The sequence below is a fragment of the Acanthopagrus latus genome, chromosome 15 (assembly GCF_904848185.1).
Source record: "Acanthopagrus latus isolate v.2019 chromosome 15, fAcaLat1.1, whole genome shotgun sequence".
Classification (NCBI taxonomy): Eukaryota; Metazoa; Chordata; class Actinopteri; order Spariformes; family Sparidae; genus Acanthopagrus; species Acanthopagrus latus.
The window spans coordinates 20,115,565-20,141,506 of NC_051053.1; the positions used below are offsets into that span (position 1 = coordinate 20,115,565).

The following is a 25,942-nucleotide window of genomic DNA, read 5'->3' on the forward strand; positions in this document are numbered from 1 at the left end:
CCTAGTGTTGCCCTCCGGTATTACTGCCGGTGCTGCCGTCAAACAGACAGAAAGCGTTAACAACATTGCTACAGCTAACAGCCTGAATACTGTCCAAAGCAAAGAAAAACAACTGTGTGAACCCCAATTCAACCTAGAAATCCTGATCCCGTTGCTTTAACAAAGGCAGAGCCGGGATGAATTAATAATTTGGCAGGTTTTGTTTTTTGTCAGTTTCAGGCCCCACTGTTGAGAGGAAGTGTGTATTGGCAAGGGTACGCACTTTGACACAACACCATAGCGCTCACCATCAGGTGACTGCTTGTCCATTTACTCTTGTTTCTAGCACTTTCCCTCTTCACCTTCTTTGCCTTCTCCATCCATCCTTTTCCTTTGAGCAGTGTAGAGTTTCCACAGTTATTCCACTAACTGGTACCTGAGGGTAGCGACCCGGGGAAACAATTCCTCTTCCTGTTTTGGATGTGCATTAGCAGATGGACTTCCTTCTGCGCTGTACTCTGCCCTTCATTTTCCGTTTGCTTTAGCTGTTTTTTTTAGAGGCATTTCATCTTTGTGCTTTTGAAAGAAACTGCAGTAATGTTTTGCCCACACACCTTGCATTTCCCTGAGGCAGGTCACTCCAATTAAGCAGGCAGACCGGCAAGCGTTTAACAAAGAAAGTTAGTTTTTTAAAGAAGGAAAGTGAAAAGAGATAAGCGGTGTGGATGATGTGCCGTAGTACCTGCCCGACACTAACATTTTGACTTAGCTGTCATATCTTTACAGCGCCTTAATTTTTCTCAGGTTTCTCGTCTCATCTTTGTTTTCACTCCTTCCCTGACAGCCTCCTGTGAGTAGTGACTTTGAGGCCGTTTCGGCGGAATGAGAGTGTGATTGTACCCGCGAGCAGAGATGACAGCAGAGCGAAGCTTCAGTCGTCTGGTTGTTTTTACTTGGCGAGCAGCGCCTACAGTCCGCAACACGTGCAGAGAGTGAGAGCCCTCTGGGGCCACAGGTGTTATGTAAGGACACTCAAGTGTAGCGATATTGTGGTCTTCTCTTAAAAAAGCTCTTTAACTACACTATAAAACTAGGCCCCCTTGTGCGACCCGCTGCGGCATGTAATCAAAGCAGTTTATTTCTGGCTGTACAAAAGTAGAGCAATCACCTTCCCACAATTTCGGCTTTTATGCGGAGCAAAGCAGATGAAAGTGTCACTCGTGGTATTTACTCAAGACCATCTGCACAAAACTGTTTCAAGAAGTTCGAGTCAAAAGGAGTTAAGAGGTTTTCAGTTTGTGCCAGTTTTGTAAGACACTACCTATCCTGCCCTGAGCGCAACATCGACTAAAGGGACAGCTTAATTATTTATATGTTTCCAAATAAAAATCACTTACCCCTCTCGCTCTCTCTTAAGGGGTGCTTTTCCGGGTGTGAAGTTCAGTGTGAAAGAAAAGTTCTGTGATTCATTATTCGCAGCTAATGGCCTTTGAACGGTAGGAAGTGCTCTTTATGGAAAACAATTGCTGCATTTCGCTCACCTGAAATCACTCTACTGACGTTAGGTAATGGGCGGCATGCATTATTCAGCCTCATTTAAATAGCATTGTTTTGCTTATCTCTCGTCTTTGCTTGGGTCCAGCCCCATGAATTGCAGATTAAAAAAATAAAACATTCAGATGAGTTTTGCTTGTTAACTTCATTGTTTCAGTGTTGCATCTGGCGGGTCCGGAGATCGTCCCCCTGGAGAAATGGTGTCTGACTCTTAAGCCCCAGTCACGCTTTACTCATAATACCAAAGAGCAGCTTCAGGTCTCAGGGAGGTCAGGAAGGTGGTGTCGGTGTTAAACTTCCTGATCCATCTCTCATCTTCCGTAAAAGAGCAACTTTTTTTAAGCCTGGGATATTTGACAGTGTCCTCTTCACGCTCTTTGGGAAATTTGGGCTCCTACCCTCCGGTGGCTGTAGCTCTGGAGGTAAAGCGGGTCATCTAGCAATTGGGAGGTCACTGGTTGGGATCCCTGCTCCCCATAGGTGCATGCCAATGTGTCCTTGAGCAAGATACTAAACCCCAAATTGCTCCAGCTGGCACATCTGCCATCAGTGTATGAATGGGTGAATCTGACAAGTGTTGTAAAGCGCTTTGAGCAGTCAGCAGACTGGAATGGCCCTTTAAAAATGCAAGTCCGTTTACTGCCAAAGGCTCAATCTAAAGGTTTGTATAATTACTTTATTTAACAAGCCACCAAACTTTCCCACATACGTATTTTGCATGTGGATCAACAGTATATCATATCATTAATTAGCAGACAATCTGCCCTCACACTGTCCCATCTACTGTGGCTGCATGGTTTCTGTGGAAACACTGAACTGTTTAAGAGTCATAATGGCTCAGCTGATGATTAGTGTCTGGGGGCTGCTGATGGTCTTCACGATGGCTAATCATACTCTAGGTTTCCAGTCGTCACTTGGTGCATCTGTCATGTTTTTGGCACTTCAGTCCGTGTGCTCTGTTCCGGCTGCAAGATAAATTCACCCCACCGGTAACATTAAACCTGTTAAAGTTGTAATGTGGATATAAAATAAGCTTGTGCTTTAAATACTATCACCTATATATCTGCTTGTCCTTGTGCTGTGACTGTAGTTCACAGATGAACAAAATAACTTTCTGTGAGGTAATCAGTTTCCTCTCTGTTAATTACCCTGGTTTATTGCATCCATCAGCTGTGCAATAAAAATTCAATTGCAAATATCATCAAAGACCCACAACATAAATTTCCCCCAGGTGCAGGGGGGTTTACTTTATGTTCAGTGCCTCCCCAAGGGCAGCCCGCAGCACTGCAAAGTAATTCGTCTTCTACTAAGATGTATCGTTTATGAAGTGTGCTGGGGTGTCTTGTTAAAATCCTAACCAAGTTTTCATTTTCCTACAAACTCTCCGTTCAAAACAAAGCTTGCTCACAATAGCACTTGTTGGATTGCTTTCTTCTTTTAATAAAATACAGAATGGTTATATCTGGTCCGTTTAAAGTTTTGTGGCATAGATCACATTTAAAAAGCAGCTTCAAGGTAGGACTATGCAAGATTTTCCTTAAAAATAACACAAACATTTGCAGCGGTGTCTGTGTCTGCAAAGACTTTTACCTCTGCTCCATTTTCTTAGTATTTTGCTGTGTTCAGAACGTATCTGGGCATCGACCTTTGGACTGCGGTGTGTAGCACCCAGCAGGGTGTGAGGTCGGTACTCGTAGTGACCAGGTTAGATCACAGTCTGGTCCCTCCCTTCTGTCCTTTCTTAAAAAGCTGCAGGTCTGCGTCTGTCTCCGTGTGTCTGTTTGAGCAAGCATTTGGGCTGTAATCACCCAAAACCTGGAGGAGTCGTGCAGAGGTGTATTTGTGCTTTAGAACAAAACAGCAGGAGCACAATTAGAAGATAACATTTGAATTCTCTGATCACTGCTTTGCTCTTGCTATCACTGCTGCCTCTCTATAGCTTGCTCAACCACAGCTGCGCTCTCTGTCTCAGCATTGTTTCAAACCTGAGTTGGGGCCTTCACAGTATTTATCAAAGCTGACTAAAGATTCATATTTTTGAAATGCATACATTTTGCTGCTGAATATATCCTATAGAAATGGTTGGCAAGGAAGAAGAAATAATTTCCAATAAAATTTCAACAGATGGATGTGAGTGGATCCAGTCCCTCCTCATCACCAGTTGAAGTCCTTGTAGGTGTGGTGGATGAAATCCATTGCACGGTTTGAGAATAGCTAATGTTATAAAGCCCCGGCCCCTTACGGCCCCACTGAACGCCTGCACTCAGGAGGCTCTTCAGCCTGATACGGTATTCATAAAATGTCACACCTAGTTTTAATCCTGTGAGTGACTCTCAGAAATCCCTCTCGCAACATTTTAGCTCGCAACATATGCAGCAGTCCACAGAGAGAATACTACACAGGGACAGCTGACGGCAAACACATACCTGTACTGAAGACGACCACATTACCAATGTTGAAGCCAAAACCTGCTACTGCAAATATTGTGTCTAATCCAGCCAGCAAGGCAAAGCAAAGATTATGTTGACATGTTTTAACATAAATCATACAGGTCTTTGGATATTATAATTATATTGCAAGCAAAGTAGGTCAAATTGACTTTTTTGTACCTTTTTTTATTTACCCAAAAACTGCTGCACTGCAGCCACGGGCACAGTGCTTAGGTTCCTCTAATTTTAGTCCGAGGCTAATGTGCCCTCTGGTGAGTCTCCTAGTGGGGACATTAGCTATTCCACTCATGGCTAAAACGTAAGCCTGTTGGAAGCTAACTACATGCAGAGAGAAGGTAGCAGCCTTAGCGCCGAGGCAGATGGGAGTCGTGATTTGTTTTTAATGTGACACACGTGTGCCATCTTCTTGGGAGGGCCACCTGGTCCTGAATACTGACAGTGGAAGGTCAGACACCATTTGTTCAGGTGTTGGATTATCACTGTGGACTGCAGATCAGTACCCAGGCTGAATTTTATCTTGGGTTTATCAGCATCTTTAGAGGATGAATCATTAATTGCTAAGTTGTCGTAGTTTTAGTTTAATTTCTGTTGGTTTCTATAATGGCTTTGCTAATTTCATGCTATCATTGTTTTGACATGTTTAATGTAGTTTTCATTAGTCTTGATAGTCTTGACTCTGGATATTGTCACATTGTGATAGGCGTTGTCTTTTCCTGGTTTTAAAGGCTGTATTACAGTAAAGTGGTGTAATTTAGCTCATCAGACCGTTTTTGTTTTTCTGATACTTTCCTTTGCCCACTTACTCGTTATATCGACATTAATGATGATTTTTTTTTATCATTATTATTTAAAAATCTCTTTGTGTTATCATTCAAGTACCAGTAGTCATCCTTACAATCTGCGCCTGTGCTGCAGTTGATTTGACAGAATGGTTTTCACACCTAGTTTTACTCCAGTTTTAATTAAATATATATAACCTTGAGTGGTGAAAGTGAAGTGCAAGTGAAGACTCTAAACTACCCCATACAGTTTGAACGGGCATGTTAAATGTGTGCTTGTGTTAAGAAAGTATAGCTGTTTTCTCTGTCGGCACCAGTCTGAAGTGAGGGTAGTTGCCACCTTTGTGTTGAATTCTGTGTCTACGGAGCAGATTAAGTGGTCTGAAGGTGTGTTTCCACAGCAACGGCGACGAGGCTGGGTTCAGAGGGATTATCGTGAATCTTTTATGACAGACCTCATTACTCCTTCCTGGCTTCTTTGTGAGATCCTCACACCGACAGAGCGCGGAAGGTGTGACAGCTACCAAAACCCTCTCGCTCTCCACCCTTCTGCAGATTTTGGCCAAAGACCAAAACTGTGTGAAAGGCGCCCACTTCAAACCAACAGGAGCCTCTGATGTCTCTCTTACGTCGCTTGCATACATTTGTTTACTTAAGTTCTCAAGCATATAATCTTGACTTTGTTCGGGACGTGAACTCCAGTCTCCAGGGTCCTGTGAATGACCCACCTGACCACTCCAGCCACCCCTTTGTCGCTCTTTACAGTATACTGCTGCACTAGAGGGGCAATTCAAGATGTGATGCTACCTACCATGTCTAACCTTGAACCTGACCAGGCTGCGTATTTGATGCACTGGCAGTGAAAGCCCACTGATTCAAAGAGATGGATCACTCTTTACACCTCTGGTATTGTAGTTATACTCAAGACTAATGGGAAGGTAGATGCACTTGATTAGATTAAGTGATCAGTTAAAACCAATGATCCATTTTGAATGAGAAAACCTCGCACGTCTCTGTTTATTTAAGGCAATAAAAGCAGTAAGCATCAAATGTGCCTTTTCACATATAAATTGAGCGTAATTTCATGAAGAACACTGAGCGAACAAATGAGCGTGTTTATTTTTTCCAGCAGCGAGAGAAGGATTCTTATTCTTTCCACACGCTGATTCTGTAAACTCTTGTTTTGAGGACACATGGCATTTAGATCATTATCCAAACTGTAAGCTGCAGGGTGGGGATTTGCCTCGCTTGCAAGATCCATATGCTATAAAGTGAGCAAATGAGAACACTGTGATCATTACACAAAAAAAACCTTCATATACAGGCGCGCATCTATAGGCAATATATACATTTTCTTTTGTTGCTCGATGCATCCTAAAGCAACGAGTTTTATACATGAACAGCGACTGTAATTATCGTAAATAATCTTAATTAGCTGTTCAAGTACAAACTGGCTTAACTAGAAGTGTCACACTGCAGCTTTATTCACTAATTGATTAATTAAGCTTGTTCACAATTGCTTTTTGTTAATAATAAGAGCTGCAGATTAGTATAAAAGATGGATACAAAGAGATGTTTTTTTGTTTTTTTCTGTTGTGTAACCTGCAATTATTGATACAAACGGTGTGGACAATAATCGAACAAACAGATAAACAGCACCACAATCAAAATCCTCCAGAATTATAAAACTGAGTCGACCTTTATGAGAGATGAGATTGTTGCAGGACTGTTGCATGAGCCTGATTTAATTTCCTGCTCTGTGTACCTAATAAACTGGCAACTGAGTGTACGAGCCACGCTGGCTGGGATTTCAAACATTCGCAACACGATTTCGCACGGCAACAAATAGTTCCATTGAGTGACATTCAGGAGATTCATCCTCTGTCGTCTGTGGCTTGCCCAGTCCTCCCCCCACCTATTTTTCACATCCCTCTAACCGCAATTCCTCTCCCGTTACAGCTGTCACGCTTTTAAATTGGGGCTGGCATTCTCTGGCTGCCTTTGTGGCATCGCTACTGTATAAGAACATGCCTGAGGTATTTTGCCGCTCTGATTGGAGATCTTACTGTTGCCAGGCTCTGGCTGTATCAACAGTATAGAATATTCCTCAGATGTCACTCCAGGCTCTCGTCTACGCCTCCTTCTCCCAAAAAACTGCGTTGCTCTCCAGAGTTTCGCGGTTACATCATCTGTTGAAGTGAATAGAAAGACAGCAAAAAAACACACAAAGCCAAAATGACTCTGCCTAGCTGCCGATAACATTAAAGGTCTCAAATGGATTTTAAAGCTTTGGTGTGATAAATTTGAATCAAAGGGGAAAACCCCTTGCTCAGTTCGAATCAAATAGGACCATATGCGATTAGGAAAGGGCTGATGAGGCAAATAATGAAGGAATTGTGCAGAGACACAGGGGTTTTTTGTATCAGAGAGCTACAAGTTTTGAATCCTAATGAGCAACTTAGTATGTTTTGTGTTATTTCAGAGAGCGCAGTATCTAGGCCCAGTTTAGATCTTCATTTTGAATGAAGTTGTATCTGAACTCATAATTAGAGGTGATACATAAGAAGCCATGTTGATTTATGACACATTTTGTTGAAGAAGTACACCTTTGGTTTTTACAAAGCAACAAAGTTTTATTGTTGTATGTCAAAACCACTGTTGTGTAAACAGCCACTCAGTGTTTTGTCATAGGGAACAAATGATGTTTTTTTTTTCCAGGGTCAAGATGGATTATTAGTAATCAATTATACCAGTAACCAATATGTGAAATTGATATACTGTACATTTGCAGTAATCACTCAGTATCAATCTATCCATTTTCTGTCTATTAAAGCATTCTTCTTTGTGATAATTACGACGCTGCTTCACCTTTTTATGCAGATGATGCAGTTATCTACTGCTCATCAACTGATGAGGACAAAATAGCGACGGCGACTAACAGTGACAGACCTCGCGGAGATGACATATAAATCCAGCTGAACTTTCTGTCGGTTACAGCAGCTCTCAAAAATATCAGCATAGCACACATTGTGTTTCTTACATTCAGTCAGCCACGAGGTTAACTAGCAGCTCCCAGACATCATTTAGCTTAATAAGGCTTTATTTTGAAAGTGTCTTAAGTTGTCAGCGTTCAGTTGAGCTGTGAACTGGGGCTGAACCTCTCAAGTAGCGAGTTTTGTTGTGCCTACGGCTTCAACAAAGCGTTGCATCACAGCTGGTACACATTAGCTAACCCACACTACAGTACTTTACTTTGTTTTTTACCATCATGGCATCTGACAGATTTTGTCTGGAACAATGAATGCAGCTGAAGGAGCTGTCGTCTCTCTTAAATGTCAAGGTTCTTCTTCAAGGCAGACAATAGTTCTCACTGTCAGATTTTATTTCAGACTGGAGAGACATTATCATAATTTGAATTAATGGATTACTCACACATGAAAGGATTTTGCTGATATTTTGCCAACATGCAGACTACAGGAACCGTCTAATGATCTTTTGATTTTAACGTGGAGATGTTGTGCCGGAGGCGAGCTTCACAAGCTTTGTTTGTCCAACAAAGGGATGTGTCATGATATCACTTATATATCTTGAAAAAGCAAACAGTCTTATCGGGTTTTTCGGGGAATGCTCAGCTGCCGAGGTGGAATATCCGTATAAGGGAAAAATCTGCCAAAAAAAAAAAGACTATTTTCTACATGACGCTTGAAGAAAACTACTGCTGAAATAGTAAAACTCAAACATTGTATTAACTTGGTGTCTTTATAATACAGTTATTAAGAAATGTTCATTGTCGTTTCTTTTCCAACACACACACACACACACGCGCACACACACACACACACACACATACATACACACACGTAATCTATGTGCTTCTGGCTCTTACTTTTGGCTCACCGTTTACCTTAAGTGGTCCCTACAGCTGTACCTTAAGGCCTGTACCCTTCATTTTTCTCTGAATCTCGCTGTGTTTCAAACACACCACACACACGCACAAGCTCTCAAGTGTTATGTTGCACCTGAAGGTTGTGCAACACAGTAGTAAAATATATCCTGTCTTTTCACTTCTATCACATTTTAAATGCCGCTTGCTGCCCGATAAATTCCTACATTACATGAATAAAAATGTTAACTCCAGAACCAGCAGCGTGAATGTAAATTCACTGATTAGCCTCGGCATTGAACAGGACTAACAGGTGAAGTGAATAACATTGGGAATCTCTCAACAAAGCAATGTTCTGAAGGGAAACCTTGGGTGCTGGCATTTATGTGAACAATCATATGTTCTGGAACAAGTCTGATCCGTGAACAACCCAACGTGCAAACCCAGGGACTCAAAGGATTCACAGTCAATACCCTGGAGTCAGACACCGCAGGATACCCCAGAGGTCCTGTGTCCATGCTTCGACAAGTCAGAGCCAAGTCTAATCCACAGTGAGGACCAAACTTGTTCAGGCATGTCTGGGTGGTGTGTCTCAGGTGGCACCCAGATGAATGCCAGGACCCAAGGGATCCCATAGAAACATTGCATTGTAACAAGATGATCAATGTTACTCACTTCACCGGTTAGTCTTTTCAGTGTTGTGGCTGATTGATGTGATTACCTCCACAGAGGAGGTTATTTTTTCACCCATGTCCATTTGTTGGTTGGTTGGTTCTTTCATTAGTCAGCAGGATTACACAACAACACAAAACATTGTTCCTCTTCTATCACAGTATACTTCTTTGTGGTAATTAATCAAATGCTGCTTCACATCTTTATGCAGATGACACATATCTATTGCTCATCTTGTTCAGTTACACAAACCTTAAAATTCCTGCAGTGTGCCTCCACTTCTATTTCGCTCCACTTGTGCTGGTTTTAAATGCAGCCCAAAGTCCAAATTCATACATTTAGTGAATCATACTCCTTTTAGTGAAAGTGATACAGTGCTATTGTGTGCGATATTGGATTAGGCTTGATTAAATTAAAGGGAACTGTTGGGCGTTGGTAAAGGCAGTCACTCTATTGAGTGTCATTGTAGTTGCTGTATGCATATAGCAGGTAGACAATCACTGTAAAAGTGCCCTGTACACCAATATTGAGTTATCTCCTAATAGCAGAAAGTGTCAGTTTCCTTAGTGATTGGATTTGCACACTGATCTCGAATCTCTTGATCTGAATGTGACTTCATTCAGCTGCAACGGTTTCAGCAACAACCAACATGCCCATCATACACTATTAAAATTAACCATTTTGTCCATGCAACATAAATGTTGCTCATAAATCTTGTTGATCCAAACACAAAACCAAACCTTTAAACAGATCAGAGGAACTGATCCGAGCTCTCTTTGTTGAGGGGTAAAGGGGCAAATATCCCCATGACACATATTCTTGCTCTCTTATATAAATCTACAGGATGTCGCAGCAAAACTCCGGCTTCTGCCTGTTTTGTTTTTTTCACAGCATCTAGTGATAATGTTATACTATCCGTCTGAATTTCATGGTATTTTTTGAAGGCATATTGCCCCACTCTTGATTTTTTTTGGAAATATGAGACGTGACAGTTCAACCATGGAGGTAAATATGGCTCTTGCACTGGTATGTTTGTCTTGCGGTTTGATGAGCCCAATCTGGGACGAGAAGAGCATTAAAATCAAATCATGCCTCTTCCAAGGTTAGAAGATCGATTGGCAGCGTTCGGGGCTGCGCTGTGCACCGGCTATTATTGATGAGCACAGTGTTGTGGAGTAAAAATGCAGCAGGGTTCCGTTGATTATATGCTGAGAGATCAGTCTTCATGGCCTTGTGTGAAACCGATTCATTTAGACACTAATGATAGCAATTTGCAGGAGAGAGCATGCATTGAGATGTTTAGCATGACAGATGCCAAATGATCGCGTTCCTGTGACAGGTGGAGGAAGTCCATAATGAGATGGACGATTTACGGTAATTTCAAGTGGGTTTTTCTTTTCACCTGTGCTGAGAAGGTTTTAGGTCACCCAGTGCATTTAGATGCACTTCAGTAACCAGATTACTGCTGTGACCTGATTTCACGAACGTCATGCATATGAGAAAAAAACTTTTTTCCATAATAGGGCTGGAGAAACCTGGAATAAGTCGATTTTATTTGCCATGTCTTCGCCTCGCGGAGACTTCAGATAGGGTTCTGTCAACTGTGACAGCTGAGCGGCAGGAATGAGAGAAACGGACATTTTGCGAGGTGCATCCTTGTATTCAACTCCTTTTAAAACATAAGCTCTCAAAAAGTATATGGTGTCTAAATACATTTTCTGCCACTGAACATCTGTAAAACTCAAGCAGAGGAGGGATTTCTGGAGAGGTCAAAACTGCCGCAACACTGAAGCATGAAGACAAACTGGTATTTTCAGACCAACGAAACCAACCAATCCTAAGTGTGCAGCAATGACCACTTAATCAGCATATGTAAACAGTGGAACTGCAAAGAAAAGGTTGTGCGCTCTCACTACAGAACATCCTCTCAGTAAATAAGCACGGTTCCAAACTGAATACAAAGAAATGGTGATTCCATTAGATGTATTTAAAGTATCAAATTTTGGCAGTTGTGATAGCAGAAACTGTGAGCTAGTAGTAAAAAAAAGGCTGTACTGAGCTTTGACTCCTCATTTCACACCTCATTTGTCAGTATTTGGTCAAGCCTTTGGTAATTTATTTCTCTTCAGATTTGACCCTCTGCTGAGACAGAATTTGACAGATGTATACCCAAAACTTGCGCCTGCTCCTGTGGGCTCCACGTTTTCCATTTTGCTTTCAGAATGTATTTCGTAAAGTGATGTGGAATGAGTATGGCAAATGAAAAAGGGCTGCGTGATGTGGTACAAAATTTGATACTGTTTATTTGACAGGGAATTTTTGCATCGCAATTTTCATTTTCTCTCAATGTGACATTTGAACCAAACAAACAAATTTTCTTCCATCTGGGGATTTGTAGATTTGACATCTCTCCGGCACTACAGTACTTCGTTTTAATGCTGTTTTGCACATATTTCCCCTTTATCAAAAAAAAAAATAAAAATTGCAGCATCTGCGATTTGGATATTGCACTCAGCCATATTGCAGTTTTGATAATATTTTGATGAATTGTTCATGCCTACTAATGAAGTCAAGCCTGTAGCAGTCTGCATAATGTGCACATCTGTACTCCAGCCTGTATCCTCACATCCGGTGTCACAACATTCAGCTTGCATATAGCAGGTCTGCTCACTGCATTATTTATAATGGCTGGTTTGTCCAATATGTTCCAGGCGGCGTGGTTTTGAACCATCTCGTGTTGTTTTTCCCTCCCCTTACACATCGGACCCTTGATGTACAATTTAAGCTCTAGAGAAGTGACTGACAGTTGTACGATCTCTTTGTATTGCACGCTTTGTTCTAAAAATGCCCTATTTTTTTTTTCCTCTTCTCTCTTTTTTTTGTTGCAGGCTGTGGAAACCAACCTGGCATCCAAGGACAGCCACTGGGTCTATGCCAATGAGGTGAGGTCATACACAAACACAGTAATATGCACCTGAGTGAATTTAGACCTTAGTATCAGTTTGCCTCTGTCAACACAGAGTCTTGTTTGCTGCCAACGCACACACAAACGTAGAAACCTATAGAGCTGTCACTCCGCTGCTGGTATTCATTTAGATTAGCAGCACATCATTTGTTTTTATTTCATCTCGGCTGCCTGAGGGACTGGGCCTTTATTTGATAAGATATAATTGCCCTCCTTTGAACTGTTGATGTTTGTGCATCTTTTCCTTCTCTGTGCCAGTGTGTGTGTCTGACATTGACCTAAATGGTCTTTCTAAAGTGGCTGTAACAGCACAAAACTCAGGCGCACTTTGTGAATACAGAACAGTGGACGCTGTCCTTAGCTTTAGTGCCTCGGCACAAGCGTTTCCATTGATTCAAAGTGATTTGGAGATAAGGGAGGACTCATATGATTGGGCCCGCACTAAAAGCAGCGGGTGATAGACGTTAGATAAAAGGCTGTTCAGTTGATTTACCTGGAATATAAGCATTGCTGCGGCTAATGGAGGCTCTCAAACACACACATACATCAATGTCCGTGTATTTTATTGAAATGTCACCTCTTCACTTCATCCTAACTCGTGCTTAACATCTAAAACATGGCACATATTGATCTTTAGTCTGTAGAGTATGATTAATGTATGTACCCCAGATGTTGTTGAAACAGCGCTCCTATAAATATTCCAGATCCTGGAGTGTTGGGGCAAAAGCAGAATTATCTCCTCAAGGATACCGAAGTTGAAAACACACACCAACAAAAAACAAAATAGCTGTCATTTATGCTTTAGTTAGAAATTCACAGTGCGTTTCAGCTCGAATATTGATTTACAAAAGTTAATGAGGCTCACTGTGTTGAAAACCTTCTGCTATCTGGCAGCCCAAATTACCTCATTCCAGAATATAATGATGATTTTATGAAATAACTACCTTCTGTGTTTGAAATCATTTCTCCCTGTGCATTTAAGCAGACACATAACAGAAGTATTGATTCACAAACGAGACCTTGAGTTCTTTAAAACTTTTTTTCGCCATACCTGACAGCTTAAGTCATTTTATTTTGCTTTCGTAGTCTCGAGCAAGATGATGAGATGGGGTAATGTAATTCTTAATTTGGAGCTGTATTCACCCACAGACTCACGCACGCCTTTCAGTCAATTACCACCGACCTCCACCAAGACATTAGCTTTAATTGCATCATACTCTGGCAAACTATGAGCTAATGGCATGTTAATTTCTGTGGCACTCCCTTAATGGTTTATGTGATGTGGCTTCATGTACAGTTATCTGTCTTTGGTACATATTTAAAGAGGAAGAATGTAAATGGTCGTATATACGAGCTGTGGAATAGCTCCCTGTCGTCTTTTCTTGCCATCTTTTGCCATTTTTCATTTCCCCCTACAGCGAAAAGAGAACTTTGTTGTTGTTTTTTTCTTCTGTAATATTTTGTTTATTCTCTCCTACCGTCTGTCTCTTTCCCTGCCTTTCATTTCATCACCTGAGATAAACCACCCATGAAACTGGCAATCACCTTGAAATGGGAATAACACAGACCTGTTGAAAAGGCTAACAAAAAAACAAAAAAAAGAATTCAATTACTACTCGTGCCGACCCATTTTTAACAGGATGCTGGCCTCCAGAGGTCCTTTCATGTACAGGGAAAAATAACACGAAAACTCTACCTTTCACTTAAATCCCATTATTCTCTTAGGGCCTTTTTTAGTTCATATATGTTTGAAATTGAATACAGGCATCGATCTGGTTGCAAATGATTTATTCTCTGCTGTTGCTTACCACTAAAGGGACAGGGGATTCAAGAGAAGGTACAAAGCTAATTTGTTTACATAAGCCCGGGATCTGATTTCTCCCGGCGTAACTGTCGGCATGATGTTTGTTTAATTCATTAGAGGACAGACGGTGATTATCAGGATATCTTTATATTAAAGCGGCAATGGAGGACTTTTCAACCATCACTCTGAAGTTTGTCCAGTGGTATTACTGTTGATGCTGCTGTCATGAAGACAGCATTAACACCAAGAAATAAAAAAAAAACCTAAAAGTCCCAATATGAAGCAGAAACCCTGTTGGACCACCTCAAGACCTGCTGTTAAGGAAAAAATACAAATAAGCTGAGGAACAGGCTCTGACACATCTTTGAATCATTGGAGCTCTTCATCGAGTGATAGCCGGTCCGTCCACTCTCGTTTTACCTCAGATTCTGTTGCTCTCTCTCTTGTGTTCAATGTAGAGTAGCCTCCGCGGTTATTGTGGGATTGTGGGCCAGCGAAGCCATCAGATGGTCATTTTTCCTTGAAAAATCCAGCCCAGTGGCAGAGCCAATGGAACCGTCAAAGAGAGGTTAATATGGAACCGATCTATATGTGGATGGTGTCGTTCTCCTACAGCCAGATATACTAAACAATCTGTATTTACTTCACAATGATAATTTAAAGTAAAAAGGCTTTCTGTTGCCAGTAAATGTCAATATTAAAGATTAAAAGTGTTATGTGAAAGGCACTAAGGCCCTCATCAGCCCTTTTAAGATGCATATTAACATAATAAGACTCTTTATTGTTGGATTATAATACAATTATCCAAATTTAAAAGGCACTCATTAACAGTTTCTAGACTGAGAACAGCAATAAAAGCCTTATGAGTTTCTATTATGATCATTACAAGCATATATTGAATTTAACTAACCATATACTGTACGCCCTTGTTAGACCTTCACTAAGCTTTTTCGCAGCTTTGATCAAGATTAAAACATTGTTTAGCACTTAGTTAACAATGTTACTAAGCTTCTGGATTTAAAACGAGAACAATGCCTTATTCAGGTTGACACATTCTTTATCATGGACTTTTCGCAAAGAAGGTTTTTTATTGACTTTTGCCTTTTGTAAAATAGCATAAGGCTGAAATCATGATAGGGTAACTCGGATTAACTCAATTAATGTGTTTGTAATGCTATTATAAATAATGCAGTACCATTTTTGTTAATTAAAAAAAGGTATATGTATAAATTGTGCTTAAACATTTTCATATAAACAAAAACATTGTTGGTTTATGTAGTCTTATGAATGTTAATAAACATGGACTTATAGGAACATTATTACCTATTGATTAACTCTTATTAGAGGATGTTAATAAAAAGTGATCTTGTACTTTATCTCATATATATTAGATTTTGTATAAACTGCAACAGTTATAAATCAGTCTCCTGTCATAGTGGCTGCTGGTGAATTTGGCACTCGCCCCTTACTGTTCACCTTTGATAGAGTAGATAGAGTTTCCTGCTCTCATTGAAATCCTGTTAGCCTGACCAGATGCAGTCCGGCGCTATCACAAAATCCTGCAGGGAAATAAAAGCTTTTCCATCTTACCTTCTTGCTCCTGAACGTGGCGGCGGTCTCTGTGGACGCCAGGTCCCGGGTCCTCGTCTGGCTGGTCATGACTGAGTTGTGACATTCATTTTAACCAAGTCGGCTGCCCACCCCATCGGCTCCCCAGGCCCCGCATTTCATTCAGGGTCTTGCGACAAGCGGTTTATGCTAATGTGCCTCCAGCTGTAACATGTGGCACAATGAATGTAGCTGTCAAGCTGGAAATGTGATAAGAGCGCAGAGAGATGGATGGAGAGGGAAAATGATGATGAGGGAGCGTGATCACAAGTCCAAAAACAATGAGGCGTAACAGACTTACTGATAAACAAGAATTTAATAGATGCTATGTGGAGATGTGTCAGCCTTTTCACTCAGGGGTTTCATAAGCATTGCACTTGCATCACAGTACAGGTACAATATTACTTTCAGTAACTTGAAGATTCAGTGAATGGTTGTTGATCACGCGCGGAGGGGCCCAAGCAAATTGGTTTCAGAGTTACCTAAAGATGGGGGAATCACAAGCAAGGGTGAGGTTCGTTTCAATATTGGGAGGCACACGTAAAGCTGGGGGGGCTCTGGGGGCCATTTCAGACTATAAGACAATTAATAAATCCCTGGACTTTAATAGCTCATGTGTGTTTCAGAGAGATCTCTGCATGTGTTCAAAACTTTCTGCACCTTCAGTATATATTTCCCAAAAGTCTGGGCCTTGGATTGATTTTTTTTTTAGAGTTCTCAACTTTGTTTTTCAAGCTGAGTGAAAACATGGATACAAAAACCTTTTTGTCCACAAATGAACAAGCAACACTTCTGAAAATAACTTACTTGGTTCTGAGACTTTTGGAGAGGAAAATTGGACTTCCTCCTGGTTTTCCTTTTTCGGGCTGTGCATGGTTTGATTTTTTTCTCCTTTCAGTTTGATGGCACCATTCCTCTTGAGGGAGTTTACTGCCGCCACCTACTTGTTGCCTCTCTGAGTCAGTATAGGTAAATCTACGCCTATGCTTTATATATATATATATATATATATATATATATATATATATATATATATATATATATATATATATATATATATATATATATATATATATATATATATATATATATATATATATATATATATATGTGTGTGTGACTTTGATACCCCTAGAATGGGAGGAAGTCCAAAACAAAATGACACATTTCTCATAATGTCACCTATAAATTTTCATTAGACCTTCCTTTACTCATCAAAGCTCTTCTCCACAGAGCCACAGAAAACATTCAGCCACAGTCGCATCAAATCAGTGCATGTAAAAAAACACAGAACTTTCCTTTCAACAAACTTTTCTTCACTGGCAAACACTGTGAGTTGGAGAACGACACGGATGCATTTTAAAAACCAAAGGCGTGGGTTTGAGCGGCACGCGTGTCACGGGGCCTCGGGGCGCGAAACTTATCCAACCCACAAATGACCAACATAATCTTAAAGGAACAAAGGAGAGGAGCTTTTAAAAACTGCAGCGTACGAAATGCGGCAGGACTCGGCGCGAGCAGCGAGGGCGCGGGGGGTGACGGGCAGCCGTGTGTCTCCCTAAACCACCCACTAAACCAGAGAGCTGCAGCTGCTCGCACACAGAAGGTTGTCTGCCTCTGACACTGTCTGGTGGACTCAGATGGATCACGCATTCTGTGAGGATTTGTTGTTGTTTTTTTCCCCCTTCAAAGGCGGGACGGTGACACCTCCAGAATGTTTGATGGATTAGGTGGCTGTGCCTGCTGTGACAGACAGAGTCGAGGAGGACAGTCATGATATGACTGATGTCTTAGGTAACTGCCCATCAAGTAACTGAGATGGAAACCCATTCTACTGATGCAAGACCCCCACCCCACCCTCGCCACAGCAGACCGTGGGACAGGAAGGTGGATTACCAGAGAAGGCCACTTACAAGATAAAAAAATATTACGTTTTCCAATTAGCTTATTGCGTATCCAAAGTACCGTGTAACATTGCATTTATCAAAACGCTGGGCTCTGCTGATATGATCCTTTGTACCATTAACCACGATGAGCATTCAAGCAGAAAGCCAAATCAGATGTCAAAAATGATGTAGTAACCCACAAACGGTGACCACAGGAGACATCCGCCATCGTGGTCATAAATCTAAAAGGACCCCGGACAGGCGATTCCCTTCACCAACCACCTTATCTAAATGTTATAGTCATTTTTTTATCATTGGAGTTATTAAGTGGGCTATCCAAATCACTCACAGCGTGTTTCGTTTCATTTAAGAGCCGCTGCACCTACACGCTGAGATGTAAATCGAGTCATAGCAATAGAAAACGGCAACTCATCTAACTCTGGCGCCGTCCTCATGAGATGTGTGGTGGGATGGCTTACACAGTAAAATGAGAGCATTCATTAATTAATCTCATTATTAACCTGTCATTCCATTTTGTGTTGCCTTTGAGATATCCTAATTCAATTATGACGATCTAATCTGAAGTACAAACACGCTTTTCAATCAGCACCGTCCTCCTGATTTGTTTCCAGGTCAGAGTCCATGTATTTATACTTTAGCTGAATCCATGAATCCAAACCAGAATAAAACCCGGCTTGCACAGAGCTCGGTCGGAGCGGCAGAGCTATAAGCTTGTGTTGAGGCAGATCAGTTGCTGCAGTGTAATTTGGCATGAAATTACGCTGCGACTCCGCCTGTTCGGACCACATGTTATCGCAAATGGTCCTTCCTGTGGTTCAAGTTTCATTTAATATCCTTCCTATTTAGGAAGTCATTTTTTACAGTGTGTTGGGTTGACATACGGTAAAAAAAATGTATGTGACTGCCTGAATGCAGCTGCTTTAAGTGATGAATTACAGGAAACAAGCTGTAATGACCGAAACACATTTTGTCATACTACACACTACTTTTTGGACAGTGTTAATCACTTTCCAGCCTCTGTTCATCCACATCTGCCTTGTAAAACTGTTAACATCACAGGCTCACACTTCTGTCAGACGATTGTATGGTTAACAAGGGATAACTACTTCAGTCTCCTGTAGAATTACTGCGGTACCACAAAACCAGCTGCCGTCAGTTTACTTTACTAATCAGTTTTGACTGGCAGTGCTTGAGTGCATTATTAATGAAGCCTAATAAAAAAAAGAACCTAGCTTAATCATCATTAGCATAACATGACAATTTGAGGATTAAACGGTCATAAAACAAAGTGCCACTACTAATGAAAGGTGTGTGGGATTTCCTACTAACCTGAAGCACAAATGAAACCCTGTTACCCATGTTAATTCTGCCGTGCTCTGTGCATGACCTTTTTCATAATTTACTCGAGGTGAACACTGCCGAGGTGCCCTTCAGCAAGGCACCAAACACCTAAGTGCTCCTTCGGCTCTGACACCTCGCCATTTATTCGTGTCCTGTTTGTTTTTAAAAAGTTCACAGTCTTCTTTTATAACAAATGCAATGCTCCAGTTTAATGTGAGTGTTGTGAGTGATGTATTAAAACAACTCAGATAACACACAAGTCAGATTCTCACATCATAGCAAAGGCTCACGAGTTGTGTTATTTCAGGATTGTGATGTTTATATTTAGATCTTTTTCCACTGCAAAAGGACAAAAAGGTCACCAGTCATCCAGTTCTATCACCAGATGACTAAATAATGTAATAATCTTGCCTTAGTAATAAACATTTCTCATTTTAAAGAATGTTTTAAATACATACATGTGTTTTATAGGCCATACTAACTTAAATGAATGTCGCACTAACTGAGTCTTGTTATTCCTCTCTGACTCCGGCAGTGCTTTTCAGTTTAGTAGCCTGCAGCTTCACAAAGCACCTTAACTTCTAATTAAATCGCTGTCATGATTACCGGTAATTTTTTTATTTATTTCTGGTGAAAGATTAATAACATTGACTGAGCGGCACAAAGAGGATAATTTAGCCTATCTGTCCGAACTTGATTTGATTAATGTATTTTGCTCGTCGGCTGTCATTGAAACATTGTCGCGGTGTATTCACTTTTTCAGAGGAATTAAGTGGGCTACCTCCAAGGAGTTTAACACCTGAACTGATTGTGTGATCATTTTTCTGTGATGTTATATTCATATGTCCAGGCGAGCAGACATGTTCTCTGGTGCTCCTAAAAATCACCGGGGCTGACCAGTGGAGTCCTTTATGAATCAGTCTTTCATATTCTTTGTGTGTTCGTGGCTCTTTTTTTTGTGCATATTGCACAAGTGAAATATGACATAGAGGTGTCCAAAATTGTAACTTAATGATCTGTACCTTTTCTTCAAACAGAGGTTAAAGGGGGCGCCTTTTGTCAGCCATGTCCCATTGGTCAGTGCCACCACCGGGTCAGTTTGTGACACAAATGTCACCCGTGATGGTGACAGAACACTCGGACCGGGTGGCAGTGGAAGTTATTAGTTTGGACGTGAGGGTTCGGCTCCATGAACCGTGCGGCATAATTCATCTGATTAATGTGTCACGGCAACTCATGAATATTCATACTTTCCACCTGACTGACTGTGGAGAGAGTCAGAAAAAGAGAGGCTGAAACTGGTTGAGGTAGAATCACCTCAGGACTGTTTTTAACTCACCCTGTACACAGATAAAAATATCTGGGGAAACATGTTGTGGAGGATAAAATCCATATGATTAATCAGTCGCTTTGGCATTGAAATGAAATACTTATATGATATGGGATATTAAGAAGCAAGTTATTTGAAGTTGAAGCCTGTTTAAGACATGCATGAGACCTGTCTTTCCAGCACTGTGCATATTTAATGAACAAACAGAAGCACTGATAGGTTGAAGATTAAAGATATGGTTCACAGTACACTGGAGAGGTCAGTCAGAGGGAAGCATCTCAAAGATAAGAGAAAAAACTCACTGGTTATTGTCTTCCCAGAATAAAGAATCCTGATTGACTTCCTACAGCTCACACAAGAAAGTAGGCTGATAGAAAAACCTCAAGAAACACATACCATGGTACTCACTCATGGAGATCAGCCACTTAAATTCACCTTCCTTTTATATCGATCCATGGATTATTCCCTGAGAAATAAATACAAATGCTGGAAAGCATCCAAGTTAAAGAAAATGTGAGGAAAAAAAAGTCTTGGGTCTGTCCCTTTCCCCGGATCCTCTCCAGAAAGTCTATTCTGGGCTGAGACCCGTCCTCCATCCCAGTTTTGTGTAAATGCGCCTTGTAGTTTTTGTGTAATCGTACTGACAGATCAACAAACGGACACTGTTGAAAACATTGGCAGAGTCAATAATGAATTATATAAACATTATCATCAAATGACAAAACATAATGCTTCAGAATATTTGTATTTGAGTGTCCCAAAAGAAAGACAAAAGATAAGGGCTTGAAAACTGCAGTAGGATGCGAGGAGAGGAACTCAGAAGCCAGCAGATATTAGCACTGAGGGAGGACAGAGTCGAGCAGGAGCCACAGAGAGGTCGATGCAAAAGGGAGAGATCAAAATGTCTGATTAGAAAAAAACAGATAGGAGGCACAGATCCAGGCATGTGTGGTCAAGGATTATATCAACCTAGAGCTGCTTAAGTTTCGACCCAGACTGTGACCTCACAGCTTTATTGTCAGATAGTATATGAACCCAGTGTTTCCCAAGAGACTCGCCGTCTGCCTCGGCATTGACCACTGTGGAGCTCTGGAGACCTGCAGGCAGCACGATGTCTCATGAATATTGATCCGACGCGCCAAACATGTAGACTCCCCGCACACCCGCCCCCTCAGAGGAGGTTCAAGGGTCACCTGCGCTATTATTCTGAAGGATACACTTGAAATGACCATTGATTTGTCAGCGTAATGTGGATGTCCCCAAGCCAAGGAAATTCTCTCGCATCTGGTAAAATTGTGTCTGTCTATGTCTTTTACTTAAAATCATGGACTCAGTTGAAGCAACGTTAAAAACAGTAAATACACTTGACAGAAGGGCGAAATTTGGTTGATCAGCACTAATGTACTTTGAAAAGCACACTCAAACTCAAACCCTTTGTCAGTTTTTATCCATTTTCCTTGTAGGAGCTATCATCACCTCTCTCCTCGTCTCCGATCTAATTATTCTGTGTCCCCACCCCCGATGTGTCATCTGATATTTTAATTGCTTAAGAAGCGGGCACATCCCACGCAAACCCCCTCTGAGGTTTTGTTTCTTATCCAAAATTTCCACCCAGAACACTGCTTTTCAGAAACTGCAAGTCACATCGTCTTGCCGTGATGTCTCACTGTGCAAAAAAAAAAAAATTAAAAATCACAGGATGATAAAACAAATGCCGCTATGCTTGGAAATACTTGATAAACTAAACCCCCCACGTGTCGTCTTCTTCCTCAGGAGGTGAGTGACGCGGACATCATGGAACTGGTTCACAGCTCTCTGGGGCGGATGACCATCATCCGTCAGATCTTCCCTTTGTGGAGAGACACCAACGTTCGCTGCATGAGGAACAATCATCGCATCTCCTCCCTGCTCTGTGACCCGCAGGAAGGCTATCTGCAGTCCCTGGAGGTAAACACCACTTAATGATTCCCCCCCGCTGAAAATATCAGATTGTGTAAGTCCGCCATGGCTCGCAATTATCCGATCTAAAGAACTATTTGGACGGACTGAATAGAGAGACTCGATGTGTTAGAGATATCATGGTGATAGGCGATCAATGGATACATAAGCCGGATATTTTTCATTTCAGTAACCGCAGTATTTGTATAATGAAAAAACAAACCTCTGAACAATTCTTACATTTATTGAAAAAAAAATTGACACAGAAAATGAATTCATTGCGGGGAAGTGTTTGTCAGATACAAACACAACTTCTTACATATTTTACACTACATTTCAAACAACAAACTCTGTCTTTCATCCCAGGCTCTACAAATAATCTGCCTCAAAGAGCACGAAATATAACAGATTTTACAATCATCTGTTGGGGTGAGCTCATCATGTACTGAGCAATACAACATCAAAGACCTTAATGATCATTAGTTTATATTTTTGACACAATGCAATGAGCCGTGAATGCAGAGACAAGACGAAAGCACGCAAGTAAGTTTGTTTCACAGTGAAGGATCCGATCTTCAAACAGTCGCCTTCTGTAGGCCTGAAAGGGGCCAGTAAAGATCAGAAGCTTCCTCATTAACCGAAAAACAGTGGCTTTGGTCAGTTTTAATTCAGTCGATCACAACGGATTCCAATCGTGCCCAGAAAAAAGTGTCAAAACCTCCAAAGAACATTCTCAAACCGAGCTCCAAATGTCCATGCAACTGTTCAGTATGTTCCAACTCACTGTAAGCTACTTTCAGAGGAGACTCTGAGCCTTGAGCATGGTGAATGCACATCATGGAAATGATATGATGGATGAGGCTGTACTGAGTATTTGACTGGTGGCAAGGTTGTCCTCTTTTTCTTTCTAGTTTTTTATCCCTTTTGCTGTGAGTATTTATAGGGGGGAACTTTGTGGAACAAACCAGCATGTTTCATCCACTTTTCTACAGCAGCAAACAGGGGGGTCACTTGTTATCGACTAGAGAGCAGAACCATAAAACAAGCGTGCTGTGGTCTTTTTTTTTTCCACTCTCGGTACAGTAACCATGTGCTGCACAGGGTTATGAACATGATTTTTTTTTTTTTTTACAGTTTAGGTAGTGAGTACAGCAAATGCATGCAGCCATGGTGAGGGGCAGTATGGAGAAGCATCTGCCAAGTGCCACATGAAGATAAATATTAACTGATTATGTATGCAACTGAATATAGATTAAGCTCCCTAGATAAGGTAATAATGAAGGACATGAATGTCCATGCATATGAATGACTTGAGCTCAATGTGACTGGGGAATAACTGGCAGAACAGAATGGAATATTGTTTTTAAAGTAGATTAAAGCAAATTGCTTTATATTGCGAATATTAGTATTTGATGATAAACTACTGAGATAACACAAGCTTAACAAAGGCTTCTATTGTGTGTCAAGTGCAGTATGCCCAAATACAGATATGCTATCTATGATTTGTATGACAGATTTTTCAACCAGGTGCTCAGCCTTAGGTAAATTCAGTATGACAACAGGGGGCAATAAAATAAGATTCACCCATCAGCAGCATTACTGTTTTGTTATCTATCCTACGCAAGGTCATGTTCTACTTTGGGTCTTCAGAGTAACCTTGCTCACCCTGCCACACATATTGTAACATCTGCCACTAAGGGTCACCCAATCAAAATAAATGCTGAATGGTGTGTGGAGGACAGGGGGGCATAGGCGCTCCTCACCTGCTTAGAACTGGTCAGCTCTGAAGGGAAGAACTGGGTAACAGAGCCAGACCTTCTGGAGGAGTAAACACCTCGAGTTACGTCAGGAGCCTAAATGCGCTTCACTACACAAGCAACGTTAAAGAGAGGAGCGGGATGAAAGGGCAAAATGTTTTTTCCATGTTATATTTAGTCTCATTCACCAACTTCCCCCCTCTGTCCTAGAAGTCATAACGACAGACAGCCAAATAAAGCACAACATTAGATTGTGGATTGTGGATTTGAACAGACTTGGAAACATTTGGGATATTGTAATACCACCACACGACAAAATGTATTTGAAAATGTCTAGTCGTTCTTAAACATTTCAATGTTGGATTCTTAAACACTAAATCTGTAAGAGCGCCTTCTTACACCTCTTTGACTTCTCCTTAGCTTAATCCATCTGGAGTCAAATGGCTGCTCCCCCCTTGGCGCTATTGAAATGTTCATTTTCTTTTTCATTCATACTCCGGACAGATGGCAAAACCATGTGGTGTGTGCACCGACAATTCTCAATAATTCACATGAAAGAGGGTTAAATATCGGGTAATGGCAGTTTAAGCATTCATCAGAATAGTTCAACGCTGCGGGAGATCACTGCTTTTGTGTACTAATCCCTTTTTACAGCCCGTCAGCTGTGGTCTAACCTCAGATGTCCCGAGCTACTCTGCTTATGACCTTGCGGCGAGTGAGTTTGACTTATATGATGTCTTACCACTAAGAGGCTTGGACTGAAGTCTGAAGGTGTCATGGACTGAACGCCTGGAGTGGCAGCTACTATTGCTTCCATGGATCCTCTGCTGTGGAAGGATGTGACTTGACTTGACCCAGAGGACCTATCAAATCCACTGTCACACCAAGACAGGAGGCAGACATGATTCCTGACAGGCTGCAGTGCATTGGAGAAACACAGCCGGACGGGAATGAACTAGAAATGTTTTTTTTTTTGGGGGGACTTTCTCTTTATCTCAGACGATACCACTGTACTCTATCATCATTACCTTTTGCCAGCGTTCTATTGGACATATTGGGCCTCCTGCAGATGGTGCGATCCAGTGATCGTTCAGCAGAAAGTGTAAACGTGTCAGAGCCAGAGCGAGGTGGCCGCTCGGTCTTCATCTCCACACCAGACGGCAGCCATGACATCATCAGACAGAAGAAAAAGGGCTCACCAGTTGTCCTTTCCGTTTTCTCTGTCAAAGCGAGGTTCCCCCCACTGAGAATATCACCAGACTGAAAGACAAGCGCTATATGGCACTGTGTGAGATCTCTTGATGCTCGACTGCTTGTTGCACCACACGAACAGCAACAAAGAAATCCTCCGACACATTCATTAAATTTGCTCGTTCCCCCCCAACAGGTGTCCAACCTCTACCTGTACGACAGTGTGTTGATGCTGGCCAACGCGTTCTATAGGAAGCTGGAGGACAGGAAGTGGCACAGCATGGCGAGCCTTAACTGCATGAGGAAGTCCACCAAGCCGTGGAACGGAGGATGGTCAATGCTGGACACCATCCAGAAGGTATTTGAGTACATAGTTACCATTTATTAACTGTAAAAAGGCACTTACTTTTGAAGCCTGCACCTGTAAAAAGCACATCAAACTGATGATAAGGGCGAATTCACTGCTAATAAATAGAAATATCAATTCAAACAAACATAAGAAACCAATAAGTCTTTCATTGAAGTTCTTATTTAGTCTATAAAGTGTTAACAAGGGCTAATAAATGTCTGATAATCTAATAATGAACATATTTGCCAACATAATAGTCTTGTTAATGTTAACAAGCTTAACAAGCTTTTTAAGGACTCAAAAGGGCCTAAATATATAAAGTGCAAAATGCTGAATGATTACTACTGTGATATTCTATTATAGATGGTAACATGAATAGTTGCAATGCACATCCAGGGGTCTAATAGAAGCATTAGCAAGTGTAAAGGTGGTTTG

At 41.3% G+C, this 25,942-nt stretch overlaps 1 protein-coding gene across 4 annotated transcripts in view; it reads left to right on the forward strand.

The window, feature by feature from the left end:
- grid1a (glutamate receptor, ionotropic, delta 1a) overlaps positions 1 to 25,942 on the forward strand; it is a 293,479-nt gene that overhangs the window by 233,554 nt on the left and 33,983 nt on the right. For all 4 annotated transcript variants that reach the window (XM_037124753.1, XM_037124752.1, XM_037124754.1 and 1 more), the window contains 3 exons: positions 12,206 to 12,259; positions 22,046 to 22,219; positions 25,355 to 25,516. In XM_037124753.1, coding sequence (XP_036980648.1) covers positions 12,206 to 12,259; positions 22,046 to 22,219; positions 25,355 to 25,516 — 390 coding nt within the window. The remainder of the gene's footprint in view (positions 1 to 12,205; positions 12,260 to 22,045; positions 22,220 to 25,354; positions 25,517 to 25,942) is intronic.